Raw genomic sequence first — 20696 nt, 5'->3', positions numbered from 1 at the left:
CGAAAAAACTGATAGACTATGTGTCGTGCACATGTTGACGTTAACCGGTGCCAACAAGAGAGAATCCAACCCCAAATTCTGATCGAACTTTAACAGTTGGTAGCTGGTGTTCTTCGTAGAGTTAATGGGGCATGCGTATTTAAGTTTTTGTCCACGACATTTAATAATTTATCATTCACTTGTTGTTTAGGACCTAACTAACTATAAAGTGATAATTTTGTTAAACGTTATACTAAGTTCAGTCTCGATGCATGTTTCATAAGATATCATACATATTAAATAAGGTGTCACATCAGTAACATTGCTGATTTGGCAGGATCATTAAATGAGTGAGTTTTATGAGATGAGAAACTCATCTGGCTCGATTATCTAGTTTACAGTCTTGATAATCATAATATAAAACTATGTATTGAAACTGATCTAAGAGTAGCAAATCTTTCGTGTCTTTTTCTTTTCACCGGGACGGTGGGAGAGTTTTGAGATGCTCATTTCATATCTACAACAACAAACATATCTAACTCTGGCTTCAGACCCCATAATCGACACGATACCTTATCTGCCAAACCCAAATTAACCCCGGAGCCATGACATCACAGCCCCTTCCCAAGATTCCATGCTAACTGCTATGCTCTGAATTTTAAGCCTTGAGGGGATGTTCCTTATCTATTCCCTGCTATTTAAATAATTATTAAAAGAATTAGTTTTTCAAAGATAGATTAATGTAAAATATATCACTATACAAACATGTAAGCTTAAATATGACTTTTACAATCCATAACAGAAATAACAAATATGATTGCGAGTATACGTATATTATTCAGAGTTCAATTTATTATCTTTGTTATGAATTATAGAAGTCATATTTGAACTTGCATGTTTTTTATGATATATCTTTATAATTTTTTTAAAATTTTTTGATAACTATTTAAATAGTATGTATTAGATGAGAAGACATCCTCTCGAAGGTTTAGAATACTTTTCCATCCATCTAGGTCACTTGCATGAACTCTTGCCGCCATTGGCCTAGGCTAGCCACCACTCACTAGCTGCAAGCTGCTTTCCATACTACTCGTTGCCTTTTCCTCCACTGCAATTGAATCTGCAAGATGTCAATGCCAAAGTTTGCAACCCCAACTCACACGGTCACAGCCTTAATCCTTTTTGTTATTATTATGTTTTAAGTTTTTGATAAATATTGTTTTACCATTTGAATCTCTTCTATCATGTCACCTCTCCTGACGTGATAAAAGATTATCACGTCAAGCTAGCTTGTCTTGCACACCAACTACTTCGTGTGGCTGCGTTGCCCTGTCACGCCAGACGGAGTGACATCGTCAAAAGATTTAGACGGTGAAAACATTTACCAAGAAGGTTTAGTAATAAAATTATTTACTAAAAAATTTAAAAAATAAAAAATCCCACGGTCTCACGCTCACTCACTCATTGCCAGCAAAAGAAGAGAGCAATCTGGCGCCTTGCTGCCGTAACGGCATCTCATTCTCCCACACAAATATACACTTCGCTTTTTGTATTTTTAGGCAGAAAAAAAGGCATAAAGCTGGCTTTTAGTACCTGTGCCAAGCTAAATGCTGTGTTGTCTCGGTGCTGTCTGAGTAGGGAGACCTGAATAAGCAGCAACTTGCCGTCGTCGAGCGAGCAATTCTTGCCCAGTTGCCACACACGGCATAAATAATTTTTCGGGCTTCTTTTTTCTAGAAAAAAGTACTGATCGGTGATGTGGGGATCGATCATTAGTTCATTACTCAGGTGTCATCGGCGTGATTATTTGGCTTATTCAAAAAAAAACATATATCATATTTATAAATAAAAAATAATTTATGAATATATTTTTTATATATGTAATCTTAGCGATCTAAAAGTCCAAAGCTAAAAAAATACAATAAACCCCAAAATCGACTTAAATTTAAAGTAAAAAAATTAAATTTTAGCTTATAAGTATAAAAAGAAACGAAAAGACATGCTGGTTGCACGCACACCTCGCTACTAAAGCGATGTTCTTCTCATCGTCTCAGATAAGTATGCAGTTCGATGCTGTGTTGAACTGATGATATGGGGAGGCATGCATATCTACCTGATGCAGGTTGTAGCAGATGCAGCCGTGTAGATTCGTCGTGCAAAAGGAGTTTTTAGGATTTGGTGAAAAGCTTTCATCGCTGACAAACGGATGCATTGCTTTTGCTATGTGCGCCTGCCAGGAAACCACTAATTGCGCATGAAAACACCCTAATCCCTTGGATTTCGTTTATGCTTATAAGCTAAAATTTAAATTTTCAGTCTTAAATTTAAAATTAATTTTAAGGTTGTTTCATCGTAGTTTAATTTTTAGGCTTACTTTTAGATCACTTAGAACACATACATAAAAAATTATTTATTTATTATTTTTCATTCGTAAATATATCTCGTTTGTTTTTTTCTTCAAAAAGCAAAAGGACGAGGCCATTTCTCCAGATTCTGTAAAGTTGGTTAGTGGTTTCCCTGCAGGTGCTTTGTTCATCAGCAAACATGTCATGGTGGGAGAGGGATTTTACATTTTGGAATGCAAAAATGGGACAAACATTTAGGACGTGTAGAACGAAAAATTGTGAGATTTGAAGTGGTTTTCACTGAACTTGAACAGAATTTTGCTTGCTTGAAACGGACTCCAAATTTTCGGCCATAGGGATACCTTACAAAGACCCACTGGTAGACATGAAATTTGATGAATTTTGTAATTCCTAATTTGGCATGTTGATCACTTCAACATGTTGAGAGATGATTAATCTAGTGATATAGTGCTTATGATCTTCTCATTATAAGAGTTGGCAACTTGCGTATTTCTCCCTCTCAGACTCATGATAGAGTTCGAGGGCCATTTTGATTTTGCACAGAAATTAGTATGAATAGTACAATTTTTTTTTCTAATTGTGCTTAGTGTGATCCAATACAGAAGGGGTGAAAATTCACTGCGTCATGTCACTTTATAGTTTATACTAGTACATGCATATCAGGAAGTCAGCAACAAGCTATTGGCAATGTGGCATGAGTCACTAGAAAGAGAACTAATAATGCATTTTTAGCTAAAGAAGTATGCAAGTGTTGTTAGAAAGAGTGAGCAAAAGGATAACTAGATGGAGTTATGTGTGCTAAAGAGGTAGCATATCAGGAAGAAAAATACATCTCTTGGCAATAACAATAGAAAAAATTGCTAAGAAGGGGTATCATACTGTTCAATTATTTTGCCACAACTTTCTTCTTGCTACAAGATAAGGGCAGTATTCTAATCACATTTTTTATTTGAAGATTTTATTATTTGAGCTAGCTTGAGTCTTTTAGAAGCAGATAGTCTAGTCCTTACTTATCCATGAACATCATCATATGATCTTTTCTTCAGTAGTTGTTCACAAGTCGTTCTATCCCTTTGATGGACAAGTCAATTCATGCCATCTAGGGTTGTATTCGATCCTATCGTATTAGTATTCACTCCGTATTTATTTTTGAAAATATTCGATTTCGTTTTCATATCCGAGTTTCTGTTTTCAATTTCGATTCCAAAAAATATAAAAACGAACATGATATAGCTAGTTTTCGATCTGTTTTTATCCCTAATACCATCTATCTCATGATTAGCTAATCAATAATGGTGGTAAGTCCTTAAAAACTTCTTTTTGTAAATCCTTTAATAAAAGATGTGGTAAACAATATTTCTGTCCTTTTACTACCCTTTATCTAACCTCACAAGTAGTCCTAGTGTCCTACATCCATGGTTCTCTGATTAATTGTTCTAGCCTTCAAGCTATAAAGTGATTGCTCAAGTTACCAGAAAGCAACAATTTGGCACTAAATTCTTAGTGGAATCTGAATCTAAGCCCATCAGACAAATTCCTGGGTGACGCCATGCGTGCATTTGTACAAGCAGTATGGTAACAGTGATGTGGAGATGTTTAAAGGATCTTTCAGTTAGTGAATATTTTGTGGCAAGTATGGGCTTTTTGCAGTGCACTTATATAACTGCGGCACTCAAACTCTGCCTTATTTGTACAATAATGATTAGCCATTCAGTCTTATCCAGTTGGGTGCAGCAATGAAACCACCAAACAGATATAGACACAAGAGTTGGAACTGCAAAGACCCAAAGGCAAACATTAGAAATCATGTCTATATCCAAAGAAAAATTTATAGTCCTTAAGTAAGTATAGAGTGGTGTGAAATCATGTCTATATCTTAAAGAAATATAATTATGTCATCTTCAAAAAAGTATCTCTAAATATTAAAATTCATACTCAAAATTACTGAGTTCCTGTATATGAGGATGCGAGCCAAGCCTATGCTGGCTACCAAATATGCCTATGGTATCTCTCGGTAGTTTAGGTATAGAAGATATCAAATTTTACATGAAAAAATCCTGAAGGACTCTTGCATCCAAACAAATGCATTTGCGAGCAGAAAGAGTAAAGAAAAAGTGTTGACAACAAAACACACTCCTGATGAACAGATGATGAAGCTAGCATAGCAGCTTTGATCAAACATGATACAAAAAGCAGAGATGTCACCATTCTGAACAAGTGACAAGGTGACAAATACTTATGTTTTTTTTTTCAGGGAATCAAACAGTAACAAGTCCTCAAAAATTTCCTACCAAAAAGCTCCATTTCCAAACGAGTCCTTAGTGCCACCGTCCTCCTAGTGCGCGCGCAGTAGACGAACAGTTCAGATATATCTTAAGGCGGAGACGGCGCTGCATGGCGACGGCGACGTCGACGTCGCGACGACGGCCGCAGCCAAGTTATTGGGAGTTGGTGTCCATCAAACCGCACTAGCTCCACGGCCATTGGAGGATGATGACCTCACGCCACTGGAGTGGCGGTTCTTGCGCTCCGCGTCGTCATCGTCTCCGGCGCCGACGTCGGCGATCTGCGTCGTCGTCGTCGTCTCAGGAGTTGCGGCTCCGACGTTGTCGCCTTTGGACGTTGGCAGTGATAGTTTGGCGTCCGCCTCCTTCTCCTGCGTCTCCTTGTGCTTGCCCCAGAGGACGGAGTAGAGCCCGACGACGATGAGCACGGCGCCGACGACGCCACCGAGGTATATCTGCTCGGAGAGGATGAAGGAGCCCATGACGGCGACGATGATCATCATGAGCGGGCTGAACGCCGACGCGAACACCGGCCCCGTCCTCTGGATCACCAGGCCCTGGACGTAGTACGCGATGCTCGACGTCACGATGCCCTGCGCAAGTACAAGCCAAGAACGATCGAGCTCGCCGCCGTCAGAAATCTAGCTAGCCAGCTATCGCCGGAGATGCATGGAGAGGGCGAGACGATCGAGCTACTACTTACGGCGTAGGCGGCGGCGAGGAGGTTCATGTCGAAGCCGATGGTCCAGACGGAGGGGCGGCGCTCCATGACGAAGGTGACGACGACGGCCTGGAGCGTGCCGACGAAGCAGATGAGGGTGGTGAGCGAGAGCTGCGCCGAGTACTGCTTGATGGTGTGGGTCTGGAGGATGAAGAGGGAGGCCCAGGCGAGGGTGGCGACGATGACGAACATCGAGCCGAGGAACCAGTCCCTGCCGGAGAGGTCGGCGGCGGCGGCGGCTGGAGCCTCCGCGGCGCCGCCGTGGACGGCGCCGGCGGCGTGCCTGCTCCACGCCATCTCCATGAGCGGGCCCTTGTACAGCGTCATCAGCATCGCCCCGGCCACCGTCACCAGCGTTCCGGCGATCTTGGCCTGGCACCTCACCTTCTTCAGGTCCAGCTTCTCCATCCTGGCCACCATGCAATAAACGTTAACCAACTCCATGCAGCTCTCTCCATGGATTCATGGCTATGTCTAACGCAAGGTCGACGTCGCGGAAACCAAACCTGAAGATGACCGCCATGACGAAGGTCATGGCCGGCAGGATGTTGCTCATGGCGCAGGCGAAGGTCGGGCCGGTGAACTTGAGCCCGGCGTAGTAGAAGTTCTGGTCTATCACCGGTCTGCAGCAACAAAAGATGAAACAAATAAATAAGCTATATGCCTCTGCCTCCTAATCATTTTTGCAAATCTTTGCTCTTTTCTTTTGCAGATCAATGGAGTTAATCTGCAGGTTGCACTAAACGTACCCGAGCAGCGCCAAGACGAAGATTTGGAAGAAGATTGACCACGTCATCTTGGGCCTCACCTTCCTACCATTTTTGCACCGACACGTCAGCCCTCCGTCACCGACCGACCGACCAGTTCCACCCAAAAGCCTTAACGTGAACGAGAAAAACGCACGTAGAACAATAGCGGATATCGCAATTACCTCTCGAGGATGAGCGCGAAGGGAGCAATGGAGATGGTGGCGAAGGCGTGGCGGTACACGACGAGGACGTAGTGGCTCATGCCATGGTTGAGGGAGACCTTGGTGATGACGTTCATGCCGGCGTAGCCGAACTGCAGGCAGATCATGGCGAAGTAGGGCTTGGCCCTGTCCATGAAGCCGCTGCAGCAGGAAGCCATGGCTGCTGTCACTATACTGTTCTTGCCTTTCTGAGATTGTAGCTGTTGATTTCGATTCAGAATTTCACTCAGGAGATCGAGGGAGGACAAGATGATGCTTCTGAGCTGAGCTGAGCTGAAATGGCCATGGCTGATCTCTCCGTTTTATAGGGCTATGGGCAGGGGCTTTTCGGTCATTTTTCTGATATATTTGGTGTGAGTAAGGTGGGGCCCACTGGGCCAGTTGCAACGCTGGATTCGTATATTCCCCAAAATGTTTTTTCTGGGTACTCCTGCTCAATGGCCATTAGTGGATTCCGAGTAGAAATCCGCCGGATCAACCAGTTTTTTAGGGGAAAAGGAGCAGCACAATTCAGTTTTTTTTTTTGGAAAGAAAAATGATCATCACAGTTGTATGTGTTCTTGCAATGCGTTTATACGTGGAGCACAGCGGCAGACACAGAGAACCAGCATGTGACGCCGTGCAGCTTGCTGGAGCTCGACACTGCTGAGACTCTTGCTTAATTAGTATTTTATCCTTATTTTAATAAATAACATCTTTAATTTTTTAAGTACTTTATTTAAAAATTATATAAAGATATAAAAAGGTAAGTTATCTTCCAGGGGCAAGCTAGACTCGCAGGGCTAGGAACGTCTCGCCGGCAAGGGCTAGCCAAATTGGCTCTTTTTAAATGGCAAAAGTCCATTCATGCGTGATAACTATAGTTAGCAAACCAACCAAACATATGGAGTACGGGAAATCTAGCCGTGGAAATAGGTTTAAGTTTTTCTATACAAAATTTATGGGTTAGACTCTAAAATAGGGTGAGCCAAAGTTTTATAGGTTTTAAATTAAAAAATATTTAAGAGTTTAGTAAGGTTATGAAATGACCCAAGAGCCTTGGTCATTATCACTCCTAGGCAAAGCTAGCTAGCAAAGAATTGGTTTGCCTTTGCTAGGCTAGGTCACTTAGGCAATACAACCAAATGTGCCCTAAGCTTCGAGTTTATGTTGCCAGATGAGTCATGCTGGCTGCCATGTCACAATAAAAAAAAACTAAGCCACTCTGCATCCCATCTTTTGGCAGCATTGGATTTAATTTTTTATTATAGTTTATTTTTCAACTTTAGCTTTTCGATCGTTATGAATCCGCGTATAAAGTTTTTTCGTAAATTATTTTATGTTTACAAATATGCAACTTGACCTTTTCTTTTAAAGATTCAGAAGATGACCCCTTGACGTGTGGCCTGAGCTCCTGCACCTCACGTCCACGTTCTAATCACCTATGATAGGTTAATTTTCTTTCTCATTTATTTGCGTTAGGCTGTGAGCATGTATGTATCTTCGCGATGAGAAGCATGCAGCAAGTGGTCACTACATATCTTTCCAAAAGAAGTGTAATAATTCTTAAGCAGCTTTAGACGGTTAACGTTTCTCTTCGTCTTACATTATAAAACTGATCTTATATAGGTTTATATATATGTTAATAAATATATATATATATAATATACATTGATATATAGATAAATTTAAAAAATCTTATAATATAGAACGGATGGAACACGTTATTATCAGAAAATCGAGGCTTGAGCAAGCAGGCCTAAAGTCCAGATTAGCCCTATTCACGTACAAGGCTGGAAGCAAGAGAACTTACCGACCACTTATAGGTTATTTATGGGGTGATGTGATATTATATGTGAAATATACATCCCTCCTCACATAATTTATAACAGATTAATTTTCTATCACAATTAATAAATAACAATACCGAATAGTTCGGCGGGTATGATGTCCATAGGCTACAGGGTATACAAGCCAATATAAGATGCAAACTTTCTGTCATGATCTCCTCTGTGTATTATGCATGTAATTAAGCTTCTTTGAGATGAGAACCACTGAACCAGCAAGTGGCCACTAGTTCACTTTCCAAAAGAATAGTGTAATATTCTTCAGCGGCTTCGTAGAGCTACATCTCCAAACGCAACAGAAGAAAATGTTGTTTTTTCTTTGAGTGGCTTCCATGGCAGAAAGCTGCTACTTCTCCAAAGTCCACACTCCTTTGATGAGATCATGGCACTGGCTAGAGAACATATGAATGATCTAGCAGTTCTATGCATATTGTTCCAACCAAAGTCCAATCCAGCTTCGTAACTAAAACAAGCAAAAGAGATATTATTCCTTCATCTTAGTAGACTTTTCTCCCCATTTTTCTGCATATATTTATATTTATATATATATATGTCAAAATTTGAATTTTCAACATTAAATTCAGAGTTGATTTGAGAGTTTTTTTTATTGTGGTTTATTTTTCAGTCTTTGCTTTTAGATCGCTTAGAACACATTTATAAAAGTTTTATTTGTGAATTATTTTCGTTTACAAATATATCTTTTGGCTTTTTCCCCCAAACAGCAAAAAGATGACCTCTTTTATTTTTTTTCCTTCTAAAAGTTGGTGTGCCTATATTTGTAAAGGGGATTGTACTAATCGTTGACACAACCACCAAATCTCGGTAGTGTCATTTTGTTCTAAGCACGTTTTATTTATTTGTATCGCAACACAAACGTTCAAGTAGTTCTTGAAATGGAATAAACATTCACCTTATAAATAACTATATACAAATCATGTTAAAGGTGTTTCTGTTACAAAAAAATATTACACAATTGGTATGGAGTTAAGCATCTCTTTTGAATTTTGCTGTCTGTGTCATCCACGCACTCACATTAATTCGTATCTTCTGTAATCTGGACACGGCCTGAAGCATACTGAAGCAGTACTTGTCCTCAACTCCTCATCCATGAGTACAGTATCAATTGCAGATTGTTTTTTAAGTAATCTGGAAACGGCATGGTTTCATTAGCATTCTTAACTTTGGAGTTCCACGAGATCACTCTTCTGTTCTCTTTTATACTATTTATTATTTACGAACAAATTTTGAACTTCTGTCCTTTTTAATTATTTCTCATAAATATTGAAAAATTATATCGTATTAACAAAATACTTTGCATGTTTAATATAACTACACTAATTGTGTTCATTGAAACATCATTGTTTGAAAGTTTATTTAAAGATAAAACCATGCTCAGCGCAACTGCTGACCCACAGATCCCACTTCAATGAAATTAATCATAAGCAAAACACCTTATCGATGGTTAAACTAGGTTGTCTTAGATAGCATTCTGAATAAGTAACACTAATAGATTTACTTTTTTTTTTCCTTAAACGCGTAAAAGGTTTGCATGTCGGTATATTAGACTGACAGATTCATCTCACCGAGTGGAGTCTCGTGTCATGTAGTATGTCACAGCATGTTTGGACATCAAAGGAGCAAACCGGCAAATCACTGCTTGACATGCTACCATGCGTGCACTCAGCACAGATCATCAAGTGACGACGCGAAAAGGCAGAGAGAATTCTCTTTCGGAACATGCATTTCCATGCGTCACGTAGGTCGAATTTAATCCACCGAATCGGAGCTTCCGATTTAACTGCCCTGTGGGAAATGGAGTAAGATGCAGCAGAAAAAGTATCTCTGCGCCTTCATAATTTATGTTGTTTTGGATTAAAATATGATCAAATTTTTAATACTTTGATTACTACTAACTTTTACAGTATTTAGTTGAGAAACACCAAAATAGCGTGTTTAAATGAGTACATTTAGTTTTTCAATATATTTTAATATATAATTATAGTTATATATATATATTGAAAATTATATCGTAGTTTAATATGATAAGAATTATGGAACATGAATGAGGCTGCATTCTTTTGAGGGTGGTAAATTAACTTACCCCGGTACGAAAAAAACATAATAATAAATTACTACATGATTAATTAATTATTAAAAATATAAAATATATTAATATGATTTTTAAAACAACTTTTCTATAGAAAATCCGTTCGGAAAACGTACGCGAAAAAAAAAACGAGAAAGATAGTGCAGCACGAGAGAGTAGTAGTTGCATCTGGATGCAGATAGGCGCGCACAAACGGCAGTGGCGAGTGACTGGTTCTCTCACTCTCTAGTTCGGATTTTTAGGTGTGGAGAATGATGCGCTGACGCGTGCTACAGCAAGTATAATAACAGGCTATATATGTTTATGTGAAGGAGAGAGGAGATGAGATAGAGTGTAAGTAGATTGTTAGCTTGTACCCAGTTTGAAAAACTTTATGAGAGTGACATGTGGATCATGCATTAATGATGAAGAGCTAATTAGTACTCCCTCTGTCTAAAAAACGAATTCTCCGGTTTTCGTGTCCAACGTTTGACCATCCGTCTTATTTAAAAAATTTTCAGGAAATTAGAAAAAAATTAGTCACACGTAAAATACTATTCATGATTTATCATTTAATAAAAATAAAAATATCAATCGTAAAAAAAATTTGAATAAAACGAAGAGTCAAAAATTGAAAGTAAAAAAATTAGTTTATTTTGGAACGGAGGGAGTATATGGGTGGGCTAAGAGAATGCTATAAGAAATCTTATAGCCGGCTTGTTGGTTATATTATTAGCCTTACTCTTAATTGCAGCTTTCCTGGCCTAAGAGCAAGTATAATAGGGCTATAAGGCAGCTAAATATTGATGCGGAAGAGAGAAAGGAGGAGAGAGAGGAGAAGCTGACTAAAAACTTATAGCCAGCTCAAGCACAAGAACCAAGACACCATGTGAGACAGATATGTGGTCCTGCATTAAAGATAAAAAGCTAACCATTATATGAGTGGGTTATAAGAGGACTAAAAAAATTTTATAGCTAGCATGTTAACTATATTATTAGCTTCCTTTAGTCACGCTTGTTTAATTGCGCGGTGCATGGTCGGAAATCGTTCCAGCACGTCGATCAAGTTGGTCGAGTTGGGTGTCGCATCACCTGCATGGCTCTGCGAGCGATCGATGATGCGGTTCGTAAAATGAGCACATATTCCTTGATGGTTCGATTTTTAGCACGCATTTAGTTGGCAAAAAAAAAATCGCGAGGGGCCTTTAGTATTCTGTACCACCTAAAACTATTTTATGTTTTCACTCGTCCCACACTTACAGGTCTAAAAGTTTGAATATAAGTCTGTTTTATTAAACTTTAATATAATTATTGCTCACTTTATTTAGCTTTAATTTATGTGTTCCACATTTTCACAAACTCTATTACGATGATTATTTGGAGATAAACTTATTTTGAAACACGTAATACAAAGATGATTTTTGGGATGTTGTGTTAGGCAGCAAAGGAAAACGAAGAAAAGGAGATGCTCACTATGCACGGAGAGCAGAGGTGTAAACACTGTATTTCATCAGAGCTTTTTACCATTGTCGAAAAAAAATATATTTTGAGGTAATCATATTTTTCAGTGTAAAAATTTAGTAACTTAAGGTACAATATACTAAAATTTTATATTAAAATTTTTAGTACCTCAAAATACTTTTTAATGACTGTGAAACGCCCATTTCATTATCTTAAAAATGATGCCCACGATGTGATAGTTTTTATGTTAAGGGTTCATTTGAATAATAGGATTGAGAAAATTAAGTAATAGAAAAAACTATAGGTAAACAGAGAATGTACACAGAGGAAATAATTATAAATCATTGTTTGAATATACCATAGAAAAAAAAGACAGAAATCAGACGAGAGGGGTAGAGTCAACTTTTATTTTCCAAGAGGTAGGAACTTCTGCTAACTTTCATTCAAAATATATATGCATTCAACCGTTAAAATGTTTTGGAAAGCTTAAATCCTTTGTTTGAAAAAACCAGATAGAAAATATCAGATATAAATCGAACTCTATAAAGTTTCTCCATAAATCCTATTCTTCAAAGATAGTGGGTATAGTGACTTGGTCACTGGCAGGTGTGTTTATAGATAGAGGGATCCATATGTGATTGACCACATCCATCTGACTTATGTTGGAGGATCTTAGTTCAAATCAATAGCGTGCCTCTTTGTTCTTTTAATTTTATATTAGAGAGCGAAACTTGAGATTTACATGTATTTTTTTAACCAAACTTGAGATTTCTATTCAATTTGAGTCATCATTGATAAAGAGCAACTAAACTACTCCAATATTTAATGGCATTACTTCTACGTCAATCTATACTATATTAACTTTTTATATAAATATTTGGATAACAAATTCATCAAACAGCTGAAATTCCACATATTGTTTTGGTTTATTTTGGGATGAAAAATTAATAAACTTAAAGTGTATGTACGTTAAATCATAAATATTCTTGTACTGTTATGGTGCTCCATTTTGTATAGGGTGTCAATAGTGGTATGGGACTAAACTCAGAAGAAGTTGAGGTTCGTGGCCCGGGGACGAGGTTGGATTCAAAGATGTACATGATAGACGAATCTTGTACGAAGAAAGAGTTCGCAAAGAAAATAGCAAAAAAAAAAAAAAGGAGGAGCAGCACATGTGCATGGCTGCATTGACACGTACGTTCATACCGCCACATGCATGGACAATCATACTAGCTAGCTGGTTGTGCTTTTTTGGTGCTGCCTTTGTAATAAAATAAGTTTATTTTTGATTTATGTTGTTTAATATTTGAGCATTCGTTTTATTTAAAAAAATTATAGAAAAATAGTCACATGTAAAGTACTATTTATATTTTATCATCCAGTATCATGAAAGTTTTAATCAAAAATTTTTTAGATAAGACAAAGAATTAAATAATATATTTAAAAACTGAAGCTTGGCAGGCCAGCGCTGGACGCACATGGCGGCGGCCCGGCAGCCTGTGACGAAGCAGGAGCGGTTTCTGGTTTGGCGCGCGGGAGGGGATCCAGGTGGCTGCCGAGGTTTGGCGAACTCGTCCTCCCGTGCGCGGGTTTTTCAACCATTTGCCACTAAATACCATTCTTCCGGTTAACTTTTACTTTTACTACTGAAACGTAAGAATTGCTAATATAATGCTATTTTCATTGTATTTTTGCCACTACGTCAGCACCACATCATCTGGGCAAGTTGGCAGCAGTGATGAAAGGACATTGCTATCCCTAAGGCCCTAACCCTTTTTAGAGCTTATTTAACAACATGAAGAGATACTTTCCATAAAAAATGAGCACATGCATTCACAAACTTAACATTTACCAGAGATAAGATAAACATGGTTGTCATAACATGGTCCTTATCATCAGCATAAATGTCCAGGCATACCAAATTCCTAGTACATACAACATAAGTAAAATAGATTTCCACAATTACATGATAATAATGCTTAACATGTTTTTGACCTCAAAACACAACTAAGATCACCGTGTGTATCAGTGATTTCTCCCTTTTTACAATCATATAAGGATAGAGAAGAGATTTAGCATTGGTCTGCCATATAACCATCTAACGTGGAGGCAAAAGAATGGTCAGAATAGAATTGAATCAACTATTGATGAGCTCATATGGCAAAAAAAATAAAGATAACGAGGAGAGTGACATTTAGGAATACGGCAACGAACAAAGTGGCAAATAGTTGAAAACCCCCGTGTGCATGCTGGGAAGCTCGTATTTTCTGCGGACCAAGCGATAGGATGCGGCAAGCCTCATGGCTCTTTTTTTAAGCATTTGTTATGGATCACTTTTAAGGGCTACGTTTTAAGGGTTGTTTGGTCTTTTCTAAGGATGGAACCAGCCATTCTAGGTTTAGAGGTGCACCTTGAGAAATAGAGAAAGGAATTTGCGACAGATGTTTTTGCTCTAGCAATTTTAGGAGTTGTAGTGAATTATGAGATAAATCTAGGAGAGCTTTTGTGTTGATTTTTAGACTCGTAATTCATGGTATGTAAACTTCATTTCAATTCAATGAAATGCGAAGTTTATTCTTGACAACTAAGATTTTTAGATTTATTCTCTGCATTTAAATTCAAATTTTATTTTTCGCATTTAAATTTAGTTTGAATATTTTGATGATCTTGATGCCATATGAATTTGGTTTTGAAAATCTATTTTATTTTTGACGTCTCTCTTTCTTCCTTTCTACTCTCAAAGAGACTTATTTTAGATCTTTTCTTTTGACTTAGCATTTCTATATTCTTATGATCTAAGAGATGAAAAGATTTACGAGTATTATTACGTCTATATTCACCTCCCTTCTCTTATAGGTTCAACTATCCTACAACAACGTACTACATCCGTCTCGAAATAAGATTATTTTTTAATTTTTGTGTTTAAAGTTTGACCATTCGTCTTATTTGAAAAATTTACATAAAAATTAATCCTGCATAAAGTATTATTCATGTTTTATCACCTAGTAACAATAAAAATATTAATTTAAAAAAATTCAAATAAAATAAAAAATCAAAATGTTATATATAAAAACTAAAAAATAATCTTATTTCGTTACGAGGTAGCACACTATCTCCTCCCCAAAAATTCCAGAGTAGAAGCATCCCGAGGTGGCGAGGTTGCTGACTTCAATAGTTCAATGGCGGATCCTGTGTCTTCTCAGAGTTCACAAGCTCGCTTCTTCCATTGACTTCGTGTTGCGATCGAGAGCCTGGACAGCTCGGAGATTGTTGGTGGCCGCAGTGCCGCTGCAGCAACCGCGCCGAGCGATTGGGATGGGTTCCGCGGCCGCGCCGCTGTGCCACGTCGTGGCGGTGCCGTACCCGGGCCGCGGCCACGTCAACGCGATGCTGAACCTGTGCCGCCTCCTCGCCGCGCGCGACGGCGTCACCGCCACCGTCGTCGTCACTGAGGAGTGGCTCGGCCTGCTCGGCGGCGCGGCCGAGGAGGAGTGGGGCGCCGGCGTCCGCCTCGAGGCCATCCCCAACGTCGTGCCCTCCGAGCACGGCCGCGCCGGCGACATGCTCGGGTTCGTGGAGGCCGTGTACACCAGGATGGAGGCGCCGTTCGAGCGCCTCCTCGACCGGCTCGGCGCGACGGCGGCGGCGCCGTCGGCCATCGTGGCCGACACGTTCGTGCTGCCGTGGGCGGTCGGCGTCGGCAACCGGAGGGGCGTGCCGGTGTGCGTCCTCTCCGCGCTCGGCGCCACCATGTTCTCTGTGCACTACCACTTCCACCGGTTGCCTGCCGCCGCCGGCGGCAGCGCCACTCCGGCCGCCGACATCGCCGGTACGTACGTACGAGCTCTGAACATCAAATTCTTCCCTGCTACTTAAGCATGAAAATCTACAAACTTGCTAGCAAATGAAAATTTGTTTCTTGATCTGATGCAGATGGCGCCGATCCTTGCTTGATTGGAAGCTACATCCCCGGGCTGAAATCAATCAGGTTAAGCGATCTTAAGCCCACTCACTCCAACAAGAACATGTTAGAACGCATAATGGAAGCCTACTCCTGCGTCAGAAAAGCACAGTGTGTCATCTTCACCTCCTTCTACGAGCTGGAGAGCAATGCCGTGGACGCTCTCCGGCAAGAGCTGCCATACCCGGTGTTCTCGGTTGGCCCTTGCATCCCCTACATATCACTCGAAGCCGAACACCACCACGCCGGAGCGGAGGAAGAAGCAGCCTACATGGCATGGCTCGACTCGCAGCCGGCGGGCTCGGTGCTGTACGTCTCCCTCGGCAGCTTCCTCTCGGTGTCACCCGCTCAGCTCGACGCGATCGCCACCGGCCTCGCCGAGAGCAAGGTCAGGTTCTTGTGGGTGCTCCGCGGAAGCGACGCCGCGCGCTCCGGCGTGCGAGACCTGCTCCGCGAAGGCGACGCCGCCACCGCCGGCATGGTCGTGCCGTGGTCGGACCAGCTCAAGGTGCTGTGCCACCCTTCCGTCGGCGGGTTCCTCACCCACTGCGGCATGAACTCGACGCTGGAGGCGGTGCACGCCGGCGTGCCGATGCTGACCCTCCCCATCGCGTTCGACCAGCCGGTGGTTAGCCGGCTAATCTCCGACGAGTGGAAGGTTGGGTACGGCCTCAGGGAGAAGGCCGGCGACGTCGTCGTCGGACAGGAGGAGATCGCCGCGGCGGTGAGGAGGCTGATGGGTTCTGACGCGGCAGAAGAGGCGAAGGAGACGAGGAGGAGAGCTTCGCTGATGCGAGAGGCTTCTCGCGCAGCGGCTCAAGTGGGTGGTTCTTCCTACAGAGGCATCACGTCTTTGATCGACTATCTCTCAGAGTTCAAGAACTGAAACTAAATCTACAGTTTGGTCTCTTGTCACTTTTATTTTTATTTGAAATAAACTGAATGCAGATTGTTACTTCTGATCCAGTGACCAGAAAAATATATTCTGAAAGACATTTGGCTGTGCAGTTTCAGAAAAGAAGACAAAATATACAGAACTCTTGTTACTGTCCTATGGAAAATCTACCATGGCAACTTCAAAGATTTAAACCTTCCAAAGTTAACACATTTGCAACAATTTGCAGATACCATCCATAATTCCATAGTCAACACATTTGCAACAATTAGCAGAGGGCAACTTGAGGTCATTTGGTTTACCTTTTGTATCCATCTTAATAGTTGGTTGCAGAAGAGTTGTACACATCTTAATGCTGCGCATTTTTCCTTCCTTTTTGTAACAAAATTGGCAGACAGAGAGAAATATCCAAAAAAAAAGTAGTACTACGTAGTACTTTTCATTCATTTCATACTTGTGAAAAGAACAGTTATGAAGACCTGTTACACCAAGGTGTATCAAAGTACTGAATAGTAACTCCAGAGGTCAGAGTAATCCCCCACGGAAAAAGGATAACAGTCGTTTTCAAGCTGTCTTGATCCAAACATCTAACCCAGGAAAAAGAATCTTTAAATAATGTCAAGAATGACATTCCATCGTACTCTGAACTGAAATCCTAGACTTGACCAGCTGCTGGAGGGCGCAGAGCGACACGCCCGAACTGCTCAGCTGAGTACTTCTTGTACGCCGACTTCAGCTTGTTCTCAGGAGCGGCAGCGTGAGCGTTCACAAGGACCTTTGCACACTCCCTGCAATCAGACGAGTAGTGTTTTAGTTTACAGATCATCAAGAAGATCATAACTTCAGATTTAGGAAAATAAAATCCAGTGACTTCAGGTTAAGGAAAAATAAAAATTCAGAACTTCAGGTTCAGGAACATTGAAGTTCAGAAGGTTCAGGCTAAGGAGAGCATAGTAGGTTCAGAATGTTCAGGTTCAGGGAATGTTCAGAGAACATACATAAGCTGTGATTCGCTGAAGCCGGTGTGGTGCTTGAGCGTGTCCGTCCAGAGGGGACTCCTCTTCAGCGTGCACTGCGCTGCGTACACCGCGGACGCGGCCACCAGCGACGGGCACAGCGACGCCATGCCGTACTCCGTCAGTGCCATTTCTGCGAAGAAGAACACCATGTGCTCCAGCTGCATTCGCAGAGAGCAAGAAAACGTCTGATCAGAATTCAACTCCATGGCACACACACACACCTAGATGGAGAGAAGAGAACTACTACTAACTAGCAGAGTGAAATCATTCAGGCTCTTTCTTTACCTCCTTGTCGCCTCCGGCGGCTTTGACGAACCGGACAAGGAAGACGTAAGGCGTGGGAACGGTGAGGTTCCACTGCAGCCTGTTCAAGATGTTCTTCTCCATGGCAAGAATCTGGTGCCGCAGGTAGGCGTTGTCAGCGATGCAGATGAAATCGTTAACCTGCAACAGCAACAGAGCAGTACAGTGCACCAGTCATGAGCTAGGAACGAGCAGTGAAGCAGCAGCAAAAAAGATGGAATGGTCCGTCGCCTACCTCCGGCGCCCAGATCTCCTCGTACTTGCAGGCGATCAGCATGGCGGCGATGCCGACGAGCTGCAGCTCCCTGCGCAGCACTGGCTGCAGCGAGAGGTACCGGTCGATGACGTACATGGTGAGGTAGAGGGTCTCCGGCATCAGCTCGAACTTGTAGTGCACCTCGATGATCCAGTCCGCCAGGATGGCCCTCATCTTGGGGTTCACCTCGAGCTGGCTGCTCATGTAGTCAGTCGGCCGGCACTCGTGCTGCAGACCACCACACCGTCAGGACAAGCCGGCCACGAGAAGAGGAGGAGCTCGAGATTGCTGAAGAGGAGGAAGAAAGCTGCAGTTACCTGGGCAGTCCTGTAGAACTTGTAGATGTCCTCGATGTAGTCCACCACGGCGAGCTGGTTGTCGCCGTCGAGCTTGTCGATGTCCTCGACGACTTCTCTTGGCCTCTCAGTAATGCCACAGGCGTGCTGCCATCAACGAAGAGAGCAAGATTCAGCTACGATGCAGGAGAGGAAAGTAGTGTTTTGATGATGCTATATTTGACCGATCGATCGTCACTCACCTTGGAACGAGCAGTGAGCACAGATGTAAGCGTGTTCACGACCTTCTTCCTGGAGTGCTTGTGGGCAGAGCCGCCACCGCCGGCGCCCTCCGACTTCAACGGCTTCTTGTCCTCGACGGGTTTCTTGTTCTCGTTGCCGGAGGTGACCTTGGGGGCATTGTCAGGACGGGGCACGAGCTTCTTTGCCGGCTTCGGAGCAGGCTCTTTCCTGGCCGGGTTCTGCACAACAATCTGCGACCAAAGAAGGTTTTGGGATCAAATCAAACGCTCTGAATGCGGCAAGAACAAAGATGACGAACAGGAGGAGGCTCAGCTGCAGTGGCTCACCCGTACCTTGTTTGCCGCGACGGCGTTCTCCTGGGCTTTCTTCAAGAGCTGGGCGCCGAAGCTCCTGGTGATTGGGCGGTTGATCCCCTCCGGCAGCTGGATCTTGCTGTTGCAGAAGACGAAGAAGAAGAGGATTCAGAGAGGGGACGGGAGGAGGAAGAATGAATCGGAAGGTTGCGAGGATGTCCTGTTCCTTACCCGTCGACCACATGGGCGTTCAAGACGTTGCCGATATCACCCAGGGCCTGCCGGTTTCTTGCATCAGGGCGGCCGGCGGCGGCGGTGGCGGCCTTCTGCTTTCCCGGTGCGACTGCAGCACCTGGTCATCGCCGGAGAAGAAAATTAGGGACAGGATTGCCATTACTACTCGGAATAAATCGAAGCAGCAAGAAACTGAATCAAAAGGGCTGGGCCACATCAAAATTCGTTCTTGAATGCATGAATCGGCCAAGAACGGCTCGGAAAAAAGATGAAGAACTTGCATCGGATGGCCCATGAAAACACGAATCCGTTCTTGGAGAACTCGAATAGCCCTGGAACTCTCTTCGAACCACCCAAAAAAATCCAGTTTTTTTTCTCACATGAACCGTTCAGATCGGAGTATCAAACAGATCATCCGAAGCTTGAACCCCCCAAAAGAACAAGCACCTCCCAAGAACCCAAATCAAGAACACAGAAGCAAGCCATCCATCCCAGATTCCCACGCAAACGCCGGGGAGTCGAGCCCAAGAATCCGCCGCCGCTCACCTCTGTTCGCCGGCTGCTGAGCGGCAGCCGCGCGGTGGTGCCTTGTAGCCATGCGTACGGCCCCTCCTGTTGCTGCTCCTCCTCCCCCTCCTCCGGGCTCCAAGAACGCCGGGCGCCAACAGCTCCGGCGAGCTCCCGAACAGCAGCAGCAAGAACGGATTCGACAGCTCCGGCGCCAACACAGAAGCAGGCAGGCAGGTGGCCGTCTACTACTTCTCTATCCCTCTACTACTACTTCTTCTTCCTTGCTTGGAATCGGAGGGACGGAGGAGATACGCTGGCTGTGGGAGGAGCGGCGCGGTGGGGGCTCGAGCTTTATCTGGGAGCGAAGGCGGCGGCTCCAACGGTCGAGAGGGATCGACGGCCAGGACGGGGCGGCGCGAATCCGACGGCTGGGATTGGACGCGGCGATGGGAACGGGTGAAAGTAGCCGTTGGGGGGCTATTCATGGCAAGTGCTCTCGTAGTCGTAGCTTGCAAGGCTCAGGCTGTGTTTTTAAGCTTTGTTTGTTTTGTGCCTGCATGACAGTCACAGCCTAGGATAATTAGTTAATTATCTCTGCGATTACTGTGTGCCCGTGTGAATGTGACCGAGTTGCAGACATAAGTTTAAAAATTGGGAATGCAAAAACTTTGTGGGCAAAAACAACTCACTGGAAATGAGTGAATATGATGAGAGGTATATTTGGTATTTTTTTAAAAAAATAATCATTTAATTAAAACAATCACGGCAAGCATTAAAAATTACAAAAATAAGACATTAGGAACAAGGTAGGGTTGACCTGTTAACATCTATCTGTTTGATAGGAGCTATCGACACAACTCGCCCAGTTTAACATGACTTCTTGAGGTGGAGAAACAACCCGTCCAAGTACCATCATTTGATAGGTTTGGTGTAGAGGAAGCCTATCGAATTGGAGTAGTTTAGACCCTGTCAAACTCTCTCGATATAGTTCG

At 42.5% G+C, this 20696-nt stretch overlaps 3 protein-coding genes across 4 annotated transcripts; 1 reads left to right on the top strand and 2 right to left on the bottom strand.

Moving 5' to 3' along the window:
* Positions 1-4489: 4489 nt before the first annotated feature.
* On the bottom strand, positions 4490-6572 carry LOC102711976 (WAT1-related protein At5g07050-like). The gene is made up of 5 exons (XM_006654521.3): positions 6283-6572; positions 6101-6163; positions 5858-5974; positions 5334-5760; positions 4490-5223 (listed from the first exon to the last, which is right to left on the bottom strand). The coding sequence occupies exons 1-5, from the start codon at positions 6477-6479 to the stop codon at positions 4804-4806; spliced, it is 1224 nt and encodes a 407-aa protein (XP_006654584.1). The 5' UTR covers positions 6480-6572; the 3' UTR covers positions 4490-4803.
* Positions 6573-15009: 8437 nt separating this feature from the next.
* Positions 15010-16548, top strand: LOC102709283 (UDP-glycosyltransferase 87A2-like). The gene is made up of 2 exons (XM_040524714.1): positions 15010-15490; positions 15628-16548. Exons 1-2 carry the CDS (start codon positions 15010-15012, stop codon positions 16539-16541), a joined length of 1395 nt encoding a protein of 464 aa, XP_040380648.1. The 3' UTR covers positions 16542-16548.
* Positions 16549-16832: 284 nt separating this feature from the next.
* On the bottom strand, positions 16833-20006 carry LOC102711700 (cyclin-B1-5). Of its 2 annotated transcripts, none has more exons than XM_015837458.1 (9): positions 19741-20006; positions 19192-19312; positions 18994-19099; positions 18667-18897; positions 18446-18571; positions 18108-18356; positions 17855-18013; positions 17549-17727; positions 16833-17338 (listed from the first exon to the last, which is right to left on the bottom strand). In XM_015837458.1, the coding sequence occupies exons 1-9, from the start codon at positions 19790-19792 to the stop codon at positions 17206-17208; spliced, it is 1356 nt and encodes a 451-aa protein (XP_015692944.1). In that variant the 5' UTR covers positions 19793-20006; the 3' UTR covers positions 16833-17205. The 2 variants fall into 2 exon arrangements, with proteins under 2 accessions (XP_015692944.1, XP_006654583.1); XM_006654520.2 differs by having other exon boundaries at positions 19000-19099.
* Positions 20007-20696: the final 690 nt, after the last annotated feature.

This window comes from Oryza brachyantha, chromosome 5 (genome assembly GCF_000231095.2).
Source record: "Oryza brachyantha chromosome 5, ObraRS2, whole genome shotgun sequence".
Classification (NCBI taxonomy): Eukaryota; Viridiplantae; Streptophyta; class Magnoliopsida; order Poales; family Poaceae; genus Oryza; species Oryza brachyantha.
Note: the sequence above shows the minus strand (reverse complement) of the source record. Positions and strands in the feature narration are given on the sequence as shown.